Source organism: Strix uralensis, chromosome 5 (assembly GCF_047716275.1).
Source record: "Strix uralensis isolate ZFMK-TIS-50842 chromosome 5, bStrUra1, whole genome shotgun sequence".
NCBI classification, from domain to species: Eukaryota; Metazoa; Chordata; class Aves; order Strigiformes; family Strigidae; genus Strix; species Strix uralensis.
Window position 1 is genome coordinate 1227224 of NC_133976.1, and position 20571 is coordinate 1247794.

The 20571-nt window shown below is 48.2% G+C and overlaps 1 protein-coding gene across 1 annotated transcript in view; it reads left to right on the forward strand.

Moving 5' to 3' along the window:
• The first annotated feature begins 313 nt into the window (after positions 1-313).
• The window catches only part of AHCYL2 (adenosylhomocysteinase like 2), a 111221-nt gene continuing 90963 nt past the window's right edge, over positions 314-20571 (forward strand). The window contains exon 1 of the mRNA XM_074869614.1: positions 314-772. Within this exon, the coding sequence (XP_074725715.1) occupies positions 383-772 (390 nt within the window). The 5' untranslated portion in view covers positions 314-382. The remainder of the gene's footprint in view (positions 773-20571) is intronic.

A 20571-nucleotide genomic window follows, 5' to 3' on the forward strand; every position in this document is an offset into this window, starting at 1 on the left:
GGTGTGGAGGCCGCTGGAAGCCCCACGACCTGTGCGCGGCTCCGGCGGGCCCTAAGGGGACTTGGCCTGCCGCCGCCATTCCGCGCCTCTGCCCGGCGGCAGCGGGACGGCGGCGGCGCTCCCCCCGCCCCTCCCCGGCCCTTCCCGGACTACATTTCCCAGACGCCCCCGCGCGGCGCCGCGGGAAGGCGGGGCGGGAGGGGGCGCCGCGCGGAGGCTGCCGGGAGTTGTAGTCGCGGAGGGTGGGCGGGCGGGGCGGGGCAGAGGGCGGGAGGACTGCACGTCCCGGCATGCCCCGCGGGCCGCGAGGGGGCGGGGCCGGCCGGGCGGGCGGTCCCTGAGGGAGCCGGAGGCGGCGGCGGCGGTTGCGGCGGCGGCGGCGATGTCGGTGCAGGTGGCAGCCCCCGCCGTGGAGCTGAAGGAGCTGAGCGGCCCCATGGATAAAGCGGCGGGGCCGCCGTGTGAGCCGGTGACCCCTCACCCCCCCGGGCACGGCGTGGCCGCCTGCCCGTTAACGGTTACCGAGCGTGAGGCGGCCCCGGCCCCCTCCTGCGCCGGCGAGCGGCCTCCGCTGAGCGGTTGCCCTGGGCTGTCCGCCGCCGGGTTGCCTCCCGGTGCCGCCAAGGTGCCTCAGGCTTCGGCCATGAAGCGGAGCGACCCGCATCACCCCCAGCACCGGCACCGCGACGGCGGCGACAGCGGCGGCGCTGCGGCCGAGGCGCTCGTCAGCCCCGACGGCACCGTCACCGAGGCGCCGCGCACCGTCAAGAAGGTAACGAGGAGGGGGGGGACACCGCGGGCCAGCACCCACCCACCGGCGTCGGGGGGGAGTGAACGGGGACCGCGCACCGCTGCCGCGGACACCTCCCCCCCCCATACACACACACCGGGGAGGGGGAACCGGGACGGTGCTTGGGAACACGGCGCTGCCTCCCTCCGGGCAGGGACCGTCCCGACGTGGGGGTCCCCACACGGGTGCTCCCGTGGGGGTGGCTGTGTTTTGGGGACACGCTCCTCTGGGGATGTGGGGTCCCGGTCCGCTCCGGAGCACACGCAAACATTGGCCGTGGATGTGCCCACGGACACGTGTGACTGGCGTGTTCCTGCCCGGTGCGTCCGTGTCGGCTGTAGGCGTGCCCGGAGCTGTGCCAGCCTCGTGGGTACATGCTTGTGTCCGCCAAGGAGCGTGGGTACACGCTGGGTGGGGGTACCCCCCACTCCTGCACCCCCAGGGGGGTGTGTGGGAAACGCAGGTGCCGGGTACGTGAGCTCCCGGGTGCGTGTGTGGGTTCACGTCGCCGGGGTTTATCTGCTTGGAAATACGGATACGTGCCAGATAAAAACCGTACAGAGAGGTGCCCGTCACGTGGGTACGCGAGGGAGAATCCGGATGCTGGGTGCACACTCACCCGGGAGGGGGTCTGGACAGGGTGCCCCGTCCTCGGGAGCCTGTCGGGGTGTGTGGGGTGCACGCTGTGTGCCGGGTGTGTGCTGTGAATGTGGCCAGTACACGCCGTCCCCTCGAACCATGCCTGTGCTGTGAGCGTGTGCCCAAGCGTGTGTCTGCCCCACAGCTGTGCTACGTGCACCCATATATAACCTCTAGGTGTGTACGTTGGGTCAGTTATATATACCCCGGAGGTGTATACACACATACAGGAGTACATGTAGCTGGTTACGTGTGTTTACAACAGTTTTTGTACTTACACGTGAACACACAGCTCGGTGTCCTGCCTGTCTATGTACATCCACTTGTGTATGTGTGAACCCACCCGTGGGGAGGTAAGTACGTAGATGTGGGTGTGCACAGTTACATAGTGCCTGCTGGTACGTATATGGACACGGATATAGATGCGTATGTGCATGTAGGCGCCTATATGCGATAACTATAGGTGAGGGTGATGTGTACCTGCACGTGGAGGGGACGTATAGCTGCAAGTTGCTGGCTGAACAGGAGCCAGCAGTGTGCCCAGGTGGCCAAGAAGGCCAATGGCATCCTGGCTTGTATCAGCAGTAGCGTGGCCAGCAGGGACAGGGAAGGGATCTCACCCCTGTGCTCGGCACTGGTGAGGCTGCACCTCGATGAGTGGGTTCAGTTTTGGGCCCCTCCCTCCAAAAAGGCCATTGAATGACTCGAGCGTGTCCAGAGAAGGGCAACGGAGCTGGTGCAGGGTCTGGAGCACAGGTGTGATGGGGAGCGTCTGAGGGAACTGGGGGGGTTTAGTCTGGAGAAGAGGAGGCTGAGGGGAGACCTCCTGGCCCTCTGCAACTGCCTGAAAGGAGGGTGCAGAGAGGGGGGATGAGTCTCTTGAGCCAAGGAACCAGCGGCAGGCCAAGAGGGAATGGCCTCAAGCTGCGCCAGGGCAGGGTCAGACTGGCTCTTCGGAAGGATTTCTTTGCAGAAGGGGTTGTTGGGCGTTGGAATGGGCTGCCCAGGGCAGGGGGGGAGTCCCCATCCCTGGAGGGGTTGAAGAGTCGGGTTGACCCAGCGCTGAGGGATCTGGTGGAGTTGGGAACGGTCAGGGTGAGGTTCATGGTTGGACTGGAGGAGCTTCAAGGGCTTTTCTAACCCAGATGGTTCTGGGATTCAGTGAAGTTCACACTGTTGGATATCTGTAGGGGTGCAAACAGGCGCACGTACGTGTTCCTGTCAGTACACGTGTACACGTACAGGTGTGCATACATGTCTATAGCTGCACACACACTGATCGGAGTGGGTGTATATATACACAAAGGCACACACACTCCCCTTGGATGCCTACATGTGGGTGCAGAGGAGCTCCCATGTCCATATAGGCACCCATGTGCCACGTGCTCAGACCTTTGCATGTCTGCCCACACCCAGCTGTTGCAGCTGTAGACATCCTATAGACACATACACATCCAGACACACCCAGGCAGCCCTGTGTGGGTCATGCATAGACATCCCCACGTCTCTGCACACACAGATGATCCATCCAATGTCCACCTATAGATGCACTTAAGTCCACTCTCAGAATTCCAGAATCATCTGGGTTAGAAAAGCCCTTGAAGCTCCTCCAGTCCAACCATGAACCTCACCCTGACCGTTCCCAACTCCACCAGATCCCTCAGCGCTGGGTCAACCCGACTCTTCAACCCCTCCAGGGATGGGGACTCCCCCCCTGCCCTGGGCAGCCCATTCCAACGCCCAGCAACCCCTTCTGCAAAGAAATACTTCCTAAGAGCCAGGTCTCTGACCTGTTCATGTTGACCCAGGCACGTCCAAGCTCCTCAGGTGGAAGCACCCACTGATGTAGATACTCCCTGGGTACACGTACCCTCCTATAGATACAGTCTCCTATAGATACATCCATACGTCTCTCCGTGGATGGCTGTAGAGAAATGCACGTTTTCCACAGAGACTCCTGAGTTGTTGGTCCCTGGCACCCTTCCCTTCAGAAATCTCAGGAGAGGGAATTCTCCCCCATGACGGACACAAGAACCTTTTGGGACTGTAGGGGAAGAAGTGTTCCTGTCAAAGGGGAACCTCCCTACTCATGAAACTTTGGGGTGAAACCTTAATCTATACATTGCTGGATGTCCACCCTCTCTCGCTGTTGCTCTGTTATTTCCTCTCCCTTTGGAAGGCCCAGGATGAGGGCGTTTGTCTCCATAATCTGTGTGGCTTCCCTCCAGTGGGAGTCTCTCCTGGAGACTTGGTGGGAAGGAGCATATCGCTGTGAGGCAAGGTGTGCCCCTGAGGAGGATCAAGGGCTCCTGCATCCCCGTAGAAATCCCTGCTAGGGGGGTAAAGGACATTTTTTCCACTAAGATTGTGACTTCTGTCCCCTCTCCATTTGATATCCTAATCCCATCTCTTCATTTTTATGAACCCTCAAGGTATCCATGTTTCTCCTCAAGTGTGCTTAATACATCCAAACCCTTCCCTTATCCCTTTCCTTTCCTTTCTTCAACAACAAAAAGATGTTTCTCCTTGCACCCCCCCTCCTGAAGTCCGGCTCTTGTCTGGCGAGAGGAGCGCAGCGTTAGACACGTTTGCATCATGAAGTCTGGGAGGGAAGGGGCGTATTGATGGTCGTTATCCGAAACAGCTTGGAGGAATCTGCATCATTCTCCCTGGATACTCCTAGTAGCAGCAGAGGATGCCTCCTCAGAGAGGAGCAAAGGATGCCAGGCTTTCAGGAGAAACCTGGATGCGGGAGGAACAGCCAGGAAGCTGATGGAGCAGCAAAACTCCCCAGCTGGCTCCCTTTGCTTTGGGTGATGAGTTTGTTTAGGAGCTGACAATCTGTCTGGTTGCTAAAGGAAGCGCGATGTGTTGATGGAGGGTATCTGGGAGTACATACTGTTCCTTCTCTTTCTTTTTTCCCCCGTACTGTTGCTTTCCAGTGACTTCAGTGTGTGCGTTCCAGAGCCTTGAGAGGTTGTTAGGCGTTTCATTTACCAGATTTACAAATCCAGAGCCCTTTCCGCCGTTTCTTAGGAAGTCGTGTTATTTAAATAAAACACCAGATTTGGTAGCCATAAAATTGTTCCCAGTCCTGTGACTGAAAAATTGGGCATGCGGAGCCGAAGCATCTGTTGAAAGAAGGTTTAGTACAAAAATAAGTCTAAAAGAAGCAGATAAATTTTTTAGTCAGATCCAGTAGAACTTTGCTTTAGGACCTGAAATAAAGGTAGAGGTCTATTTAAAAGAGATAAGCGAGATCATATCAGTTTGGTAGGGAAACAAGTTGTAGTTCTTAAAGTGTTTGCCTGGAAGAAAAAAATCTCAGTAGATTTTTCCTGACTGGTTTGTATATTAAAAGTACTGTTTTTTCTGGGTGTGTTTTTTTTTTCCTTTCCTTTCCTTGAAATTTTATCATGTGTTCTTGAAGTAATGTGTGAGCAAATGTTTATTTCATCGTTCTGACACCAGCACAGAGTTCCCAGTAAATAGCTGCGACTGTTCTTTCCTCAAATACCACTCTTCTTTTAGAACTATTTTTATGGTGGTTTAGTATTTTACGTATGCCTGTCTGCCTTTAGATGTGCTAATTAATATTTTACCTTGATTGAGTGGGGACAATGCGTGTGCCGGACCGGTGAGTGTTAACAACTTTGTGAGTTTGTATTTTTATTTATTTAGGCGATTGCTTCATTTTGTTGTAATATTGCAGCTGATGTAGGGCCCTGATTCTGCAGTCTTGCACACCTGCTGGTACAAGACATGCCAGCGCTCCTGCAGATCCAGAGGTCAAAGTCAAGTACACTGGGCTTGTGTTCATGGCACCTGCAGAGGTGGTTTCCGTCAGATTTGGGTGAAGATCTCTGTAATCACGTTTTTGTTTTCTCTGGGTTCTTGCTGTAGATCCGCGCTCTCGAGAAATGGCTGGAAGACCTCGTTTGGGAGATGTCATTGAACTTGACTTTTACAGCTAACTCTGACTAATGGATGTGGCTGTGACCTTTACGTGCGTCTCCACAGGTAGATTTAGCTGGCCCCTGCTTGTCTGGCGCTGGCTGCCTCTGAGAAGGTCTGGTGAGCCGGTCTTTGCCCTGTGTCTGAGACTGATGGCCTGAGCTTCAGGGGTGCTCCAGACCTCCTCCTGCCTCTGGCTGCGGGTCCTCGCCCTCTCCCCTTCCCCTCCTGCCAGGTTCTCACGTGGTTCTGAGATGAGACAGTTCAGGCAGCTCAAACTAAAAATCCTCACTTTAAATTGGGTCAGTTTTCTGTGGGCGTGATTCCCTCCAACGTGGGGTCCAAAAGAGCCGGGAATGGTGCGGGAGAAGTGGCACGAGCAGGTTGGTGGGGATGGAAGGGATGGAAAGGCCTCTCGGTGGCAGCTGGGTGCTGAATTGGCTCAGCGGTAGCGTGAGTCTGCGTGAGGGGGTGCTGGCGGCAGCTGGCCGGGGTGACTCAGGAGGTGCGTGGTTTGTTCTGCCGTCCCCGCTCCCAGCGCGAGGTGAGCCGTGGGGCTGAGTAACAGTTTCAGGTGTCCCGGGCTAAACTTATCCGTGGATGTGAGTCAGGGCCCTGACTCACAGGAATTGTTTACGGTTTTAGATGTGAATGGTGTTTTGGTGATCAGATGATCGTTTGTTGGCTTTGGGGGGGTGGCGGCTGCTTATGTTTTGTGTTAATTCTTAGGGCAGTCCTAGATCGAAGCAGCCGAAAGTTGCAGCACTTCTGCAAATGTCGTTGGTGTGCGAGGGGTGCCACCCAGTAAAGGGCTGTAATTAAGACTCCCCGACTGATTAGCTGGGTGATCTTAGCCCTGTAATGACAACTCTGTGCCCCTCTTTCTGGAGCTGAGAAGAACATAAACAGATGCACTTCTTGGTTTAATGATTCTTAACTGCTTGGCAAGTGAGGCTTAGTAAATGCTTGTACACCATACTGGGAAGTTTAAATGACAGCAATTGTGTAGCTGTGAAGTTTTATGTTGAGTATATACCAATTTACAAACCAAAAGGTTATTTTATTTTAATTTTTTTTTGTCTCAGCCACTCAGTACAGAAAGCACAATGTACTCCTTGAATTTCAAGCTGTGTCCTTTTGCTCCTTAGCAGCATTAAAACGAGGGTTTCGGAATTGGAAGGGATTGATTTGCCGGTTTGTCGGTGCTGTTGATTCATGTAGTGGGCTAGAGCAGAGCACAGCTTGCTTTTCCAGAGCTACGCCGCCTCTGCAGTGCCAGCGGCTGTAGAAAGCTGTGGCTTTTGTCTCTGGGCAAAGCAGAAAGCGCAGGGCGTAGAGGTGTTCGGTAACGAGGTGCGCATCCTCGTGTAATGTCGCTGCTTGAGCATAACCTTTCTAAAACTCCTCGCTGTAAAATTCTCTGGTGAAGGGATTACATCAAAATAAATGCCTGGTGCTCGCTAGACTGGCACATCACCTGACTGGTGAGCTGCGAGGGGAGGTTTTGTTCTGCTAAGGCTATAAATGACTCTCATGTGGCTTGTCTAAACGATGACTCTGACCTTGACTCCCAGCAGATTTCGTTGCCTGCTGTGAAAGCACAGCTTTTCCCTTGTAAACGTGTGGAAATTCCTCGTGACGTTCCCACGTCGTTCTGTGGGGCAGAGGGATTTTTTTTTTTTTGGCGGGTGCGTGCTCCGTTAAGGATTTCTTACGTGCTCGTGCGTTGGGTTTCTGTTTTCTCAGTTTCCTTCTAACCCCTAGTGATCGCTTATGCTAGGTAATAAATGTTTCCCCCGGGGCTGAATTCCCAAGTGCTGCTGGTAATGAGTGTGGTTTGAATGCTGTTTAGTAAAATCTTGTCATTGGAGGCCATATTCTTCTATTACGTAGAATACTCGTGGGTCTGTCTCCCTGTGAATGCGTGCGGTTTAATTTTAGAAGGTGCCTGCGTGCGACTGCTTGGAACTGTGTACAAAGATCAATACGTCAACCTTTGGGATGGAGGCTCGGGGACAGGAGAGAAGATAAAAGAAGATCGGGGGGGAAAAGCGATAGAAAAATAATGGCTGTGAATGCAGGGAGATGGCAGGTTATAAAACATAACGACGTGGAGATGAGAAGCCGGGCTGTGGTTCAGGGTACCTCAAACTTGCGTTTTGCTGGGAGGTTGTGGCACTGTAGCTCTGTTGCTTTCTTGAGTGAAAAATGTTGAAACACATAATGATCTTTGTGTTTGTCCTGGAGGGACAGAAACCTGGTATTTGAATTTACAAGCAGTTAAAAGCGTGGTCTTAGCTTTGGCCCTGACTTGGCGCTTGAAAGATGAGCGAGGTAAAGCCGTTACGACTTTCGGAGCCATGTTTGACCTTTTAGGTTTTCTTTTTAACTCTGTCTAGTGAATTGTAAAACAATGGGGTGATTTAACTCAAACAAGGAAGAGATGGAGGTAAAACTAAAAAGAAAGCAATCTGCCAGATAGCGCAGAGATAATAGGCAGATTCCTCCGTATGACTGGATGACCTGCGGCGTTGGTGAAATTTGAAGAATACGAAAGACTGAAAGAAATGCTCCAAACGTTCTGTAGAGCTACCGCAGTGGTAGGGGACAAAAACTAGCCACCTAATTTTCTTCTTTGATACTTATGCTTCCATTTTGCAGATTCGAGGCAGAGGTCCAAGAGTAGAACCTCAGTCACATGAGGGAAACATCCTCCTTGAAGTACGATGGCTGATGTCCCGTTAAATTCCTACCTAGATGAGCTATAGGCAAGCTACAAAACCTGAGTGGTGAGTGGAGGAAGAGACAGCCTGAGAAATAAGGTCCAGCCTCTAAATAAAAATACTGGAGGCCGCTTGCTTTACATCCCAGCAAAACTGTTAGGTTCTAGGGCTTCAAATGAGCAATGAACTGACTAGGAGGAAAAGGGTGAATTAAGGATAAAGTGAGCTTTAAATATTTCTTGCACAAAATCCTCTGTGCTCAGGTCTGCAGTTAGAAGCGTTTGCAGCAAAAAAATCCCACAGAAATGCTTCAATTTCAGTCTAGAGAAGCCGTAATGAAGTTAATTTCTTCCCCTCTTATCAAATTCTTATCAGTTCAGGGTCTTTCTCGATAGAAGGTTTGTAAATACAAAGCCAGAAGGTGGGGAGTCTTACTGCCGAAATCCCGTAGGAGCAGTCGCTGTCAGTCACTGATGCAGGCTGCAAAGAGGAAGGGAAAAATTGTTCGTATTTTTAGTTGCGGCAGCAATCTTGTCTTCTGTTAGAAGCAGTCTTCTCGAGATTAAAACGAAATATTGCGCTGAGGTGAAGAGGAGTGAAGGTTTGGTAAATTCTGTTTACTCAGTTGACGGGAGAAACGCTGTAGTGCCCGCTCGCAGGAGTGCTTGTGCCCACTAACTGTGTACTGAACGCCTTTAGAAATATTTTTTTTTTTTTTAAATTCTGTTTCTAGTTATATTTTGGGAAGGCCAGTGTTATCAGAGTATGTTGGCTTGGCATTTTTCTTGCATCAAAAAATTGTGCAGCTATTCCTAAAGCAGGAATCGAGCCTTGCAGACAGAGCTCTTGATGAACTACTGGCTTCCTAACGAAACTTTGAAACTTCTATTTTTCGTAGTTGCAGCTCATCTAATCTGTGCTTACTCCAAAATACAATTCATAGAATGAAGAGTGCTGAGATTGATCAGACGTTGTAGCTTCTTAGTCTGCAAAAGTGTACCTGAAGCTGATTAAATTGCCGCCCTGATTTACGATGCTTCTCCCAAAGTATGAGCTTTCATACAGCTTGTGCTGCAGAGAGAGCCTTTAATTGTTTTTTTTTTTAATTTATTATAGTACTGTTATTGGAAAATGTATGTGTATAATTAGATAAATATCTATTGAAATATTTTTTATTTCTATTATAGTAAAATATGCACAGATGTCTCAGGTGAAATGGTTGTTAAAGAGAGCAGAGGCTTCCGAGTGACTTTCCAGAAGACTCGGTGACCAGCAGGACAGTTCCCTGAAGTGAATGACATTTGCAGGCACTTTTCTGAGAATCGAATGACATGGTCACGCTTGTGTTTGGTTTACGCCTGAGGTGAAAGGCTTTTTCTGCAGATGGTAACGTTGGAATGCTCGAGAATAAGCAAGGAGGGGTGAGAGCCGAGAATGAACGTTCCTCTGCACCCCTAAAAAGCTCACCATGGCGCTGGCACGCTTTGTAGAGTATTTTCCAACTTCATCTCGGGTTTGTAGCTGGGGTATTACGCACTGAAATTAAGACCACTTGTATATTTGGGGTTTCCACTCTGAAGTGAGACGATCTGACCTTTTTCCCCCCGATGTCTCGCGTCGTTACTAAACTGCGCTGATCCCTCTGGCTGGGGCTGGAGCTGTGAGGGCTCAGCACTTCTGAGTTCTGCATCGCGAGCCATGAAAAGACGATGATCTCACACTTAATGGCCAGATGTGAAGAGTTTACTGAGGGTGTCTTGCCTCGCGTTGCTGAAGACGTGCCTAAACAGATGCCGGCGGCCCCGCGTTTGCTCTGCACGCGCTGAATCGGTCAGATATGAGTCACTTCAAGTCTTGCTCTCCCGGGGATGTGTCAGCGCTGCGCCGGAGCCGCCGCTGCCGCCGTGCAGCTTCGGGACGGGAGCTGGCTTCTGTCCACCCACCTTCAGCTCCAGTCTGTCTGCACCTGCCTGCGGAGACTTGCCTATAGCAACTGTGGCAAAGAAAAAGACAGAGTTTAATTACGGAGGGCAGCGTTTAACAGCCTAACCAAACCCCCTTGTTCTTCTTGAAGTCTCCTGCCTCTTTCCCCGTGCCCTTTGCAGCTTCCCAACACGAGAGGCAAAGCGTCAGCAAAGTCCAACCCTGAAACCGTGTTCTGCCCACTGATGGGGACAGGTTCTGCAAGCAATAGTGCGTGTGTGCACGTGCTTATTTGCAGCATGTGTGACTTCAGGCTGAGTGAACGACCTTAATTCTGGGATTCTCTATTTTTGGTCAGCTTTCCAGCCTTAATATTCTTCTAATAGCATTTTTAGCATTTTGCTATGCAAAATGTTCGAATGCTGCTGACCTTACTTTAAATTGCAGGGGTGGCAGTGTTGGAACTCCAGGTATTTTATTTTATTTTTTCTCCTGACAGAGCCTTAAATAGGCAGCCAGTTGCATTTTTCATGAGTGTCAGAAAAAAGAGGGAAGGCAGTTGAAAAATTAGTTAGCTACCCAGAACTGCTGAACTGCTATTTCAAATTTTATTCCAAAAGCCAGTATTTAAAAATAGAAGTAGCATGCACATGCCTTCATCTGACAGTTAGGAAGCTTTGCTTGTTATTTACTTCACAGAGGTGAAGTGATCAACGTTTAATCCTGAAGTTATGTGAGAAAAAACAGGGAATGGACTGTTCTCATAAAATTGACTCAAGGACCGATGCAGGGGAACAGCTCACTGCAGTTCATGCTGGTATCTGTTCCCAGCGAGCTTTCCTTCCAGCTACCCCAAAGCTTGCTGACTCAGATTTGGTGTTCTCTCCATGACTTTTGTTTCATGGAGGTGGGGAAATCTGCTTGGATCCTTGTCAGTATCTAAGATCATTTTTATTGTTTGCAGAATGCGCTAACGTGTGTTTGATGTGGATTTTTTTTTTTTTTTTTTAAAAACCCAACCCAACCTTCTACATTCTGGGATGAGAGATTGCTGCCATAATTTCCAGTGTTTCACATCAACTAGTTAGGTATTAATTGAGTTGGCTTTCTGTAATACTAAACTGCTGTAATTTTTCTGCTCTTCACTGGCATTGAATCCCACTTCAGTCTTGTTATCTGCTGTTGGCGTGTGAGATTCAAGAGGCGATAATAAAATCCTTTTTGTTTTCAAGTAATGTAAAAAGTAGTTGGTTCTCACAAAGATTTGATTCGGGTGCATGAGGTATTATTACTTTTATGTGCTTTTAGCAAGTACATCGAGGCTGATACTTGGCTTCCCAGGATGAAAGATGGGATAGAAATGAAAATGCTCGTGTGCTCCCGTCATGTGTTCAGCTTTCCCTTGGCTGCTTCGGAGGCGGTGGTGGGTTGTAGAGGTGACGAACCGGGGTAAAGGCCAGAAGGCAAGGAGTGATATTTCAGAGATACCGAGTGTACGTATTATTTTTGTATAATTTTTTATTTTTGGACTGTGATAAGCCACTTGGCAAGTTCAGGCAAACAGCCTGAGAAGCAGCAAGTCGATAGCTGGGGAACTGCCACTTTATTTCATGCCCTGGGTGCTGCAAGGTGGGTGCTTGCTTTTCCCATGTGCTACGCGTGCTGAGAAGGTGAGAAGTTCACAGGGCTTTGTGACATTTGCTGTTACTGTTTTGAGAATTAATCTTCTGTGAGGCTGCTTTTGAAAGTCCAGACGCACAGTAGCGATATGTCACGCTGCTGTGGTTTAAACCAGCGGGGAGAGGGGACGAGAAACAAACAGCTTGGGCCAAGAGGTAAGCTTTGCTAGGGTTTGGGCCTGCGTTTGTCTGTAAGGTGGTGCTTTCTCCTTGTAAAGTTAAACCTGGACTCCAGCCCATCCTCCGGCCTGCAAACCTGTTAGAAATGGATTATCTTTTGAATCCCACTACCCTGAAAATGAAGTCAGCCTCAAGACATTATCCCAGTTGGTGTCAAATCCCGTGTTTTGTTATTTCTGTACACGTTCCAAGAGGTTTAATTCTGTAAAGCTGAGTGGAGATGTCAAGAAGCAAACATTCATTGTGGCTTTGTCTTTTTTTTTAAGTGTCTTTTTTTTTTTTTTAATGTGTAATTTTAAGATCTTTTTGTGGGAAAAACTAGGGACTAATTTTTGGAGCTTTAGAGTGAACCTAGTTTGGTCTTCAGCATTTTGGAAGAGGCAGGACAAAAAGAATTACTGGCCTTCAAGAAGGACAGAGTTAGTATTTATTTGACCTTGGTAGCTGACTCTAACTTTTCAGTTCCTGTAAGTAATGCTGGTGGAAATGGCTCTTTCGGTAGCAGAGATGGCAGCGGTGTGGCCTGAGTGCACTCTGACTCTCCTCCCTGCCTGGCCGTGTCCAGGTTTCACCCGTCCTTCAGACGGGAAGTGTCTCTGGTAGCGTTTGGAGAGGCCGTTTGTGCAGCCTAAGCCAGGCCAGGCTTTCCTCTTAGCTATCAGTTACCGTGTCCTCACCCGATTTTTGACAAGTATCGTCTTGTTCTGTTACTCTCTTTCTAGAATAGTGCTGCAAGGGTGGTTTTCCCGCTGGCTTACCCCGTGGCTCTCTGCAGCCGTGCACAAGTCCTCGTCTCCGCTCCACCAAGGACTCACCTGTATTCTCAGACCTTTTCCCAGCCTCCTGTTCTCTTCTCCTTTGGAAATCAGTGTCCTAGTGTCGTCCTTGATGCCAGACATTTGTTAGCGCAGGAATGGCTTGTTTGGAACCGCGTCTTCCGTATTGCCTTTGTGCTTTGAAGGAGGTTGGCGCGATCATCTGCAGAGCTGCCCTTTATCCTTCTCAAAGTCGTTCTCTGGACGCCAGCGGAAGCCCAATGATGGCAGGGGGTGGTGAGATGGTAACACCCCCTTTGTAGCACGCAGCTTGCTCTGCTCTTGCACTCAGCTAACCTGTTTTCAGCCTTTTTCTGACACAGAAATATAAAACCGAAGGAGATTGGAGTCTGGAGACTGAAGGTCTTGGCTTGGGAAGGAGCAGGTAGGCAGTGCCTGGTCTGGGCAGAGGCGGAGGGTTTGGTAGGAGGACCTGCAGCGCTGCGCTGTTGGTGTCGGAACGCAGCTCCCAAGGGCTGGAATAGCAGCTAACTCTCTCTCCTTCCCTGGCAGCTTTTCTAATCCCTGTCAGCTTTTATCCAGCTGTTTTCCTTCTCTAGAACCCAGGGCCTTCTGGGCTGCTGCGAAGGCCGAACAAGCAACACTTTCGTGTCATAAGGCAGTGACTTTATTTCGGTACCCTAGATCTTGCATCCTCCCAAACAGGTTTCTTTTTTTCTGGGTTTGGATCAAGAATTAAAAGTCATCCCAATTTACCTGTTAGAGCTCGAAGTAATTCTGTACACGGCCAGAAATGAAGGATTCCTAGCTATCGAGTTACAAAGCACTAATAGCATGCCAGAGCTCTGCACGAATATTAGCTATTTCCTCTGCTTCTGCTTTATGAACACCGCTGTGATCTATTTCTTGTGCTCTGATGGATGTTGAGATCTAACCTGCTGCCACTGAGGCTGATGACAGGAGAGCTGCGGCTTAGGGTGAAGGTATTTTAGACCGCGGTGGTTTAAACGCTGCTGTTAAGTGTTGCTGAAATATCTACAGTCTTCCATGGGAAATCTTATTTCAAGCTTAAATAGAAGAGTGGGGGTGGTGGTTTTGTTACCACCTTAGTTTTCCTGCCGTAATCATTATTTCCTAACATAAGCGTGAATTTTAGCTGGTGGGAAAAAACTCCAGAGAGGAGAATAACCAAGCAACAAAATAAATAGTGGAAGAAGTGCTGAATACCAGACTATCCCTGATTTTTGTTGTCTGGCTTTGTGATGCATTTAAATAATGCACAGATGAGCACAATACAAGCAGAACAAATGAGGCTTCAATACGAGAATTGTGGGAGGGGAAGTCTATTAAACTACTGTTGCATCTCCTTGCCAGAGCAGTGTCCTGCCTTACTGGGTAACCTCCCCAGCGCCGCTGGTGTTCGCAGCTCAGGTCAAATTAGTGGTATCTGCATATTCTAGAAATGCTTTTTAATTTCTTCTTTGAGGTTTGCTAACTGAAGGTGTTACATTGCACGTGGCAGACTTCGCCAGCTCATACGGTTCTCACCTCTCTGCTGCGTTTATCAAACGATAAGGTATTTTCCTCAGTCATCTATGCAGTTTTTGACCCATGTGATTCGTCCCTAGCCACATGAGGTAGAAGATGTTGTAGAAAATGGGATTTTATGGGACATTGTGAAGCAGCTAATCTTTTTGAAAGCCTCCATTGTTTGCTGTGCAGGAATTAAGTCAAAGGAGTGCCTTGAGAGTGCGGCACAAACTACATCTCAAAGGGTTCCCAGGCATAAGTCAGTTAGGACTGTGCTGGTAATTTTTCCGGAGCTGAGGACCGGGTATGCAGCTTCTGTATCTACATTATCTCTAACGAGATACTGCAAACAGAGGAAAAATTTCTCTTTTTGCTGCTCCTTTTAAAGCTAATGCAGGATCGTATGGGACTACAGAAAACAGCCTGCAGGGTGGCTCACCAAAGCTGATACTGCTAAAGGTCAGATTTTGCTGCTTTTTTGGTTTGCCTTGGGGAATGATGCTGGGTTTTGGACATTTAAGGTTGGAAAAGAGAAATGTAACGCCTTCCGCACTTTCCCGGGGTAAGAAATGGAGCTGCATCCTGTTGTACCTAGCGAAGTGTCCGTGCAGACATTGATACTGGTCCAGGGGAAATTCCGGAGAGCAGAGGTTGTGAAGGGGAAAAAAACTTAAGAAGAAAATAATTTGTATTTTAATGGGGAGAAAAATTACATTTGGCTTTACTATCCTGGTCGTTGACGACTAGATGGATGCCTGTGGAAGGCCTCAGTCTCAAGTTGTCCTGCTTTCAAAAGCCCTGGAGAGAGGATCCAGACTGGCTTTGTGCAGCGGAAAGAGATTTTTTTTTTTTTGCCTGTTACATCCTAATGTGGTGGGTATTTAACTCGCCCTCCGCCGAGATGCTTGTGTTTGAATTGCTTAAGGACCACAGATGGAACTGCGTAGCGTTTATCTCTTCTACCCTGTGCCTAATTTTACAGGCTAAAGCCCAGAAAATAAGACTAGAATAGCTTTGGGGGAGTTTCTTTGTCTAGACTAAGGTCAGTTTTGCTTATTACAGCTGTGTTTAAATTACAGGAGTATTTTCCACACAACTTTGCTGGTCAAGTATGGGCGGTGGTCAAAGAAGGAACTTAGAAGTTGCAGTCTGAAACCTCTTCCTGCAGCTCGTAGGCTCTTACGCCAAACTTTCCATGCTTGATACTCCAGGACTGCTGTGTTGGTTGTTTTTTTTGTCCCAACAACTAGGAGTAGTTCTTTCGGCACCTTGGACTTGGTATGACATCATCGTACTTTTTTAAATTTTTCCTTTATGAGAAAATTTGGAGGACCGTGTTTGGCTAAAAATAGTATTTAATTTTGGTTCTGCTCTGGCTTGGGCTCATCCATAGCTGCCGCGTGGATAAGAGTGACAGAGCACTTGCTGGAGACAGATACAGAAGAAGTGTTTCCCTGAACAAAACAGGTTTTTTTCCCTGTTTTCTTCTTTTTATGTCAACATCCTCTGCAATAATCCAGGTTTTGAAGTTTAAATTTAAATTGGGTTATTCCATGCTAATGTTATGCAAGATTCCTGATTAGTGGTGTGGAGTCGGAGTTGTGAGACTACTTGGAGCGATGATGGAATTAAAGTAACCGTGGCAACCATTATAATTAAAATAGGCGTCCTTGGGAAGCGAGGCTGTGTGTGTCTGTGTGTACACATTTGCTGCATTCATTCCCGCCCTGTGCGGCGGCACGGTGTTATGTAAAATGTTTAGTGCCCCGGCACTCGACGTGACCGTACCAGTTTCTGAGTGCATCTTTTGTGAGCCCTTAGCCTCGCTGACCCGCTGCTTTTTCTCTGAAAAGCAAAAACCTGTTCGCTCCCTCAAATTTATTTCTTCAACGTTTCTTTCTGTAATATTTCAGCTCTCGAGTACAGTTGGAGCGCAGAGCTCGGCGTGTACCAAATCCCTTAAGTTTTCTGAGTAATCGTGACGATGCGTATGTGGGTTCACGGCGGCGAGCGCAGCCAACTCTTGTCTCGCTTAATGGTTCCTTTAGGTTGTGTGAAGAATCGGTTCCTATAATTCAGGCTAATTATACCAACTTTTGGCTCTTGCAAAAATGCAAAGTTAACAGCGTGGTTCGGTGCTGTTATTTCGATGCGTTTGGCAACGGCTGCTTCAGATGTTTATACCGCTGGAGAGCAGAGGAATAATGGTGGGGGCATCCGTAAATGCCAAAGCTGGGGTAAAAAGCGAGTCGTTGTATGAATTTTCAGGAAAACCTTGGGGTATTGAGCTGCTATAATGCTATGCTGCGCTTTCAAAACCCAAAGCTTTTTTCCTGTTGGTTTTTTTTTTTTTTTTAACCTTTGTTTATGTGCATTTTGTGTTATTTTTAAGTGAAAAATCACCCCGACATTTCTCTTGGTGCATTCAGCAGCGCCTGTTCAATCGCTCATTCTTCCTTTTCTGTATTGACCAATATTTCTTGCTGGTGACTCCTCTGTTAATTTATAAATTCTTCCATTTTTAAGTTCTTCCATTTGTGGAACAGCTAGTTTGGTAGTCTGCCTGAAACAGAGGATTTTCAAACAGATAAATTGTGTCTCAGTCAACATCTGGAGGAGAAGGAAGAAAGGGAGAGAGAAGGAAAGGGCAGGGGGGAAAGAGTTTTGTTTTTTTTTTCTGGGTTGCTACCGTTCACCGTTTGCTATCTCAGGGATGTTGGCTTGCGCTTCTCTGTCTTTCTAGTTGTCAAGTCAGATGAGAATATTTTAGAGATCCTTTCTGCTGATCTTCAGAGGAGTTGTTGCAGGCCACATCTGAAAATTACGCTGGCTCTGGCCCTGCTGTGAATGCAGGGACAGGACCCCACCGTGTGCAGGCTCCTCTGCTTCTGTTGGAAACTCTGTTCCTGATGGGTGTAAAGACACCATAAGGATACGATAACGAAGCTGTCGTCACCAGGAAATGCTTTACTCACAAACTTTCTTTTGTAAATACCTTTCACGCAGCCTGTACCCGTAATGTTTAAGCTGAATACGGTCCAAATTGATACAGCAGTAGGAGTAAAAAGAAAAGGAGGAGAAAAAAAAAAAATCTAGTTTTGAATCTTGCTTGAAATTTTTATGTTAAATCCCCATTGCTCGAGAGGTAGAGGAGAAGTCCAGAAAAGCCATCTGTGTAGTGAAGGCTGTTTTAAGAGGAGTTGCTGGGTTGTGGGAAGGGATAAGGCAGTTGCATCGGTAGGGAAGAGGAGGAGGCTGCAATGGGTCTCTGGGGAGTCTTCAGCAATGAGAACGATTTTGAACTGAAAAGTAATAAAGGAACAAGCGATGTTTGGTAGATGAATGTGTTTGTATGGTTGCAGTCTGCTTTGTTACTGATATGAAGAGCAGTGTTTTGCACGATACGGGTGCCAAAAGAGCTCGGTTGAGGGGAAAGCCATGGTTAAAGGAGAGCAGGCTGTTATTAATGGCATTTCTCGTGTGACGTGCTGCAATCTTCATGTCCCAGCTTTGGTTTTATGACACCTGCGTGACCGCTGCTAAACAAATTCTGCTGTAAAATAGTGTGAGGTTGTATCTGAAGCTGGGGGGGTGTCTGAGTGGCACTGAAGATCCGCAGTAGTGCAGGGAGCCTTCCGAAGGGAGCTGGCTAGCTGTCACACAGGAAAACAAGAAACATTTTCTGCTAAAGCAGGTCTGTGTGAAGCGCACGCACGAGAAGCGTCTTGAGAGGTAAGTGTATCCTTCATCCGGCAGCGTTCACACAGAGAGGAGCAGATGAGTGGGTGCCAAATGGGTCTTTCTAGGTGGAAACAAAGCCCGAAGCTTTGGTCTCTGAAGGTTGTGTGTCTGCTCATCTAGTTTTAAAAACTGTTTCTGTGGTTACCAAACAAACAAGATCAGACAAAGGCAGTACACGTAAGAGAGCCCAGAAGGCTTATTGGTGGTTAGTCTGTGCTTATGTAGGCTGGAGAAAAGCTGCCTGACTGCAGATGAGGACTTGCGCAGGTACACGGGTTTAGAGACCTCCAGATGCCTTCAGATGGCCAAAGAGCAGAAGTGCTGGGAAGCAGAAGTTGCTTTCAGGCCCCAGAAAACAAACAAAACAAAAAAACAAAAAAAAAAAAGAGAAGCAAACCAGAATTGCTCCGTCGATGTATGTCTTTGTGAAGGGAGCTGCTTCAAGGGCGTTGCTTGGGATCATTCATTCTTCATCACCAGCAGGCACACGAGGGCTGAAGTGTCAGTTCCTAATGGAAGGAGGCTTCCACAAAAAACACTTCACTGGTTTCCTGGCTCATTCTTGAGCCTTGAGTGCGGCACTGAAAGCCTTTTGTTTCTGGGTTGTTCAGTTGACTTGTGAAATGCTCGGCAGGACAGATTTTTGCTGTGGTCTGTGCTTCACTATGGTCCAAGGCGGGATGTGCAAGCATAGGTTCTCGTCCAAATGGCAGAGAAAATAAAAAAAGAGTTGTAAACTCTCATTGTTCAGGATGGAAACCTTGTGGTAATCTCTGGGGTGGGGAGAGGCTTTCAGAAACGGGGAAGTAGGGAAGAGAGGAAGAGAAAATCATCACGTGTCTCCCTGAACTTTGCTGTCTGGTGGTTTTAGGATGACCTTCAGCTATCTACCCTTCTCTTCTTTACAAAATGAGACAGTATCGGTTATCTCTTACGAGCAGATCTGAGGGTGGGTGAATGTGTATCCCGTGCTCTGTGCTGGATCTGTACAGCCTGGTTGAAGACCACTTGCACTTACAAGATAGATGGAGCAATAATCACTTGTTGCTTCAGGAGAACTTTTTGTCTGGCATCTCCCTGTAACTCCTCGTGCCTTTGCAGTTCTTGTCTCCTGAAACACTTGTGTGTCTCTGCTGAATTATTCCACGCTCCAGATTGCTTCCTGCCTGTTCTTACTTTGCCTGGACGCCGGCCAGCCGACCCGCTAGTTCTCACACCCATGCTCTTCCACCGTCCCGTTACAAACCCCGGCCCAGCGCGGCCTTCGGGACTCATTTCCGCACATCCAAAGAGTTCAAGGGAAGGGTGAATGTATCCTGAGAGGATAGGAAGGAGCATTTGGGTGTGGAGAGAGTTTGCGCCCAGCTGCACTGTGCTCACGCTGTTCCAGGATGTCTTTTGAGCTTTTAAAAGGGAACAGCCCCCCAAATGAAAAACAGTTTAGTTAGTTCTAAACCAGTTACTTTTTTTTTTTTTTTTTTAAATTGGTGATGACTCAAACATCCATAACGTGTCTGGCATAAATCTCCAACGCTGAAGTTCTGAAATTTATTGCTTATAAATGTAATTTTTGTGGGACTCTTTAAAGTAGAATCAGTTTCTTTGAGACAGTGCAGAGCCTCTGAAATTCGCTGTGCAGTACACAGCTTTGCTGGACTGATTAAAGAATTATTTTGAGTTTCGTGCCCTTTGACAATGACAGGAAGGTGGTGCCCAGACACTGTCCGCAGAAGGCTTTTGGGTTGGGCAGCTAGTTATCTGGTCACCACAGTGAAGATGATGCCTGGTAACTCTAAATGCCAAGAACTTTCTGTGCTTTGCTTTTTGTTTTTCCTTGACTTTTTATTTTTAATATAAATAAGCTGAAACATTTTCTGGTTTCTCTGCGGCAGATGCAGCAAAATGACCACGAATGAGTCACTGGGCCGCCTGAACATGTAAAGCATTTTGAGTCAATGTTCTTCATGATACGACTTCCACACTACATCTTCTGTCGTCTCTGACTTTGGAGCTGTTAGTACCGTGATTACAAAACACAAGAAAAGCTCCTTCTCTGGTCTGTCGCGTGAAAAGTCTGACAAAAGCATGTGTTAGGAACTGGCACGGGGGAGAGCCAGAGTTTGGACAGTAACACTCTGCCTGATTCATCAAGTGATTTTTGGATGTGATTTTTGGATGCTCTCCTCAGTGGCAAAACTGAGTAGGTGTGTACGGACCTGCTAAGCTTCCTGGCCAAAACCGAGCCCAGACAATGGTGTTTTTATGCTTTAGGGATTCTGAGCTGCTTTTTCTCTTGTTTATTTGTTCTTTGTTTCCTGCTCTTTGTCGTTTTGCTAAAGGAGCAGCAAGTTAGTGCAATGATTAAAGGCGACACTTTAGTCTCGTTACTGAACTGTAGGGAGGCAGCCTTGGTCTAGATTTACACATACAACCGCACACGTGCATCAAGTGGAATTTAGAATCTCCCCAGACAAGTTTGAAAAAAAAAAGTAGCCTTGAAAATATCTTGGAATTCATCCTTCATCTTCATCCAGCAGAGGAAAGTGTTATGGATTATGTCAAATGACCTTGTCTTTGAGATCAGGTTAATTCTTTCAGTGGTTGCTCTGGGCTTCTTTAACAGGGTTTGGGAAGAA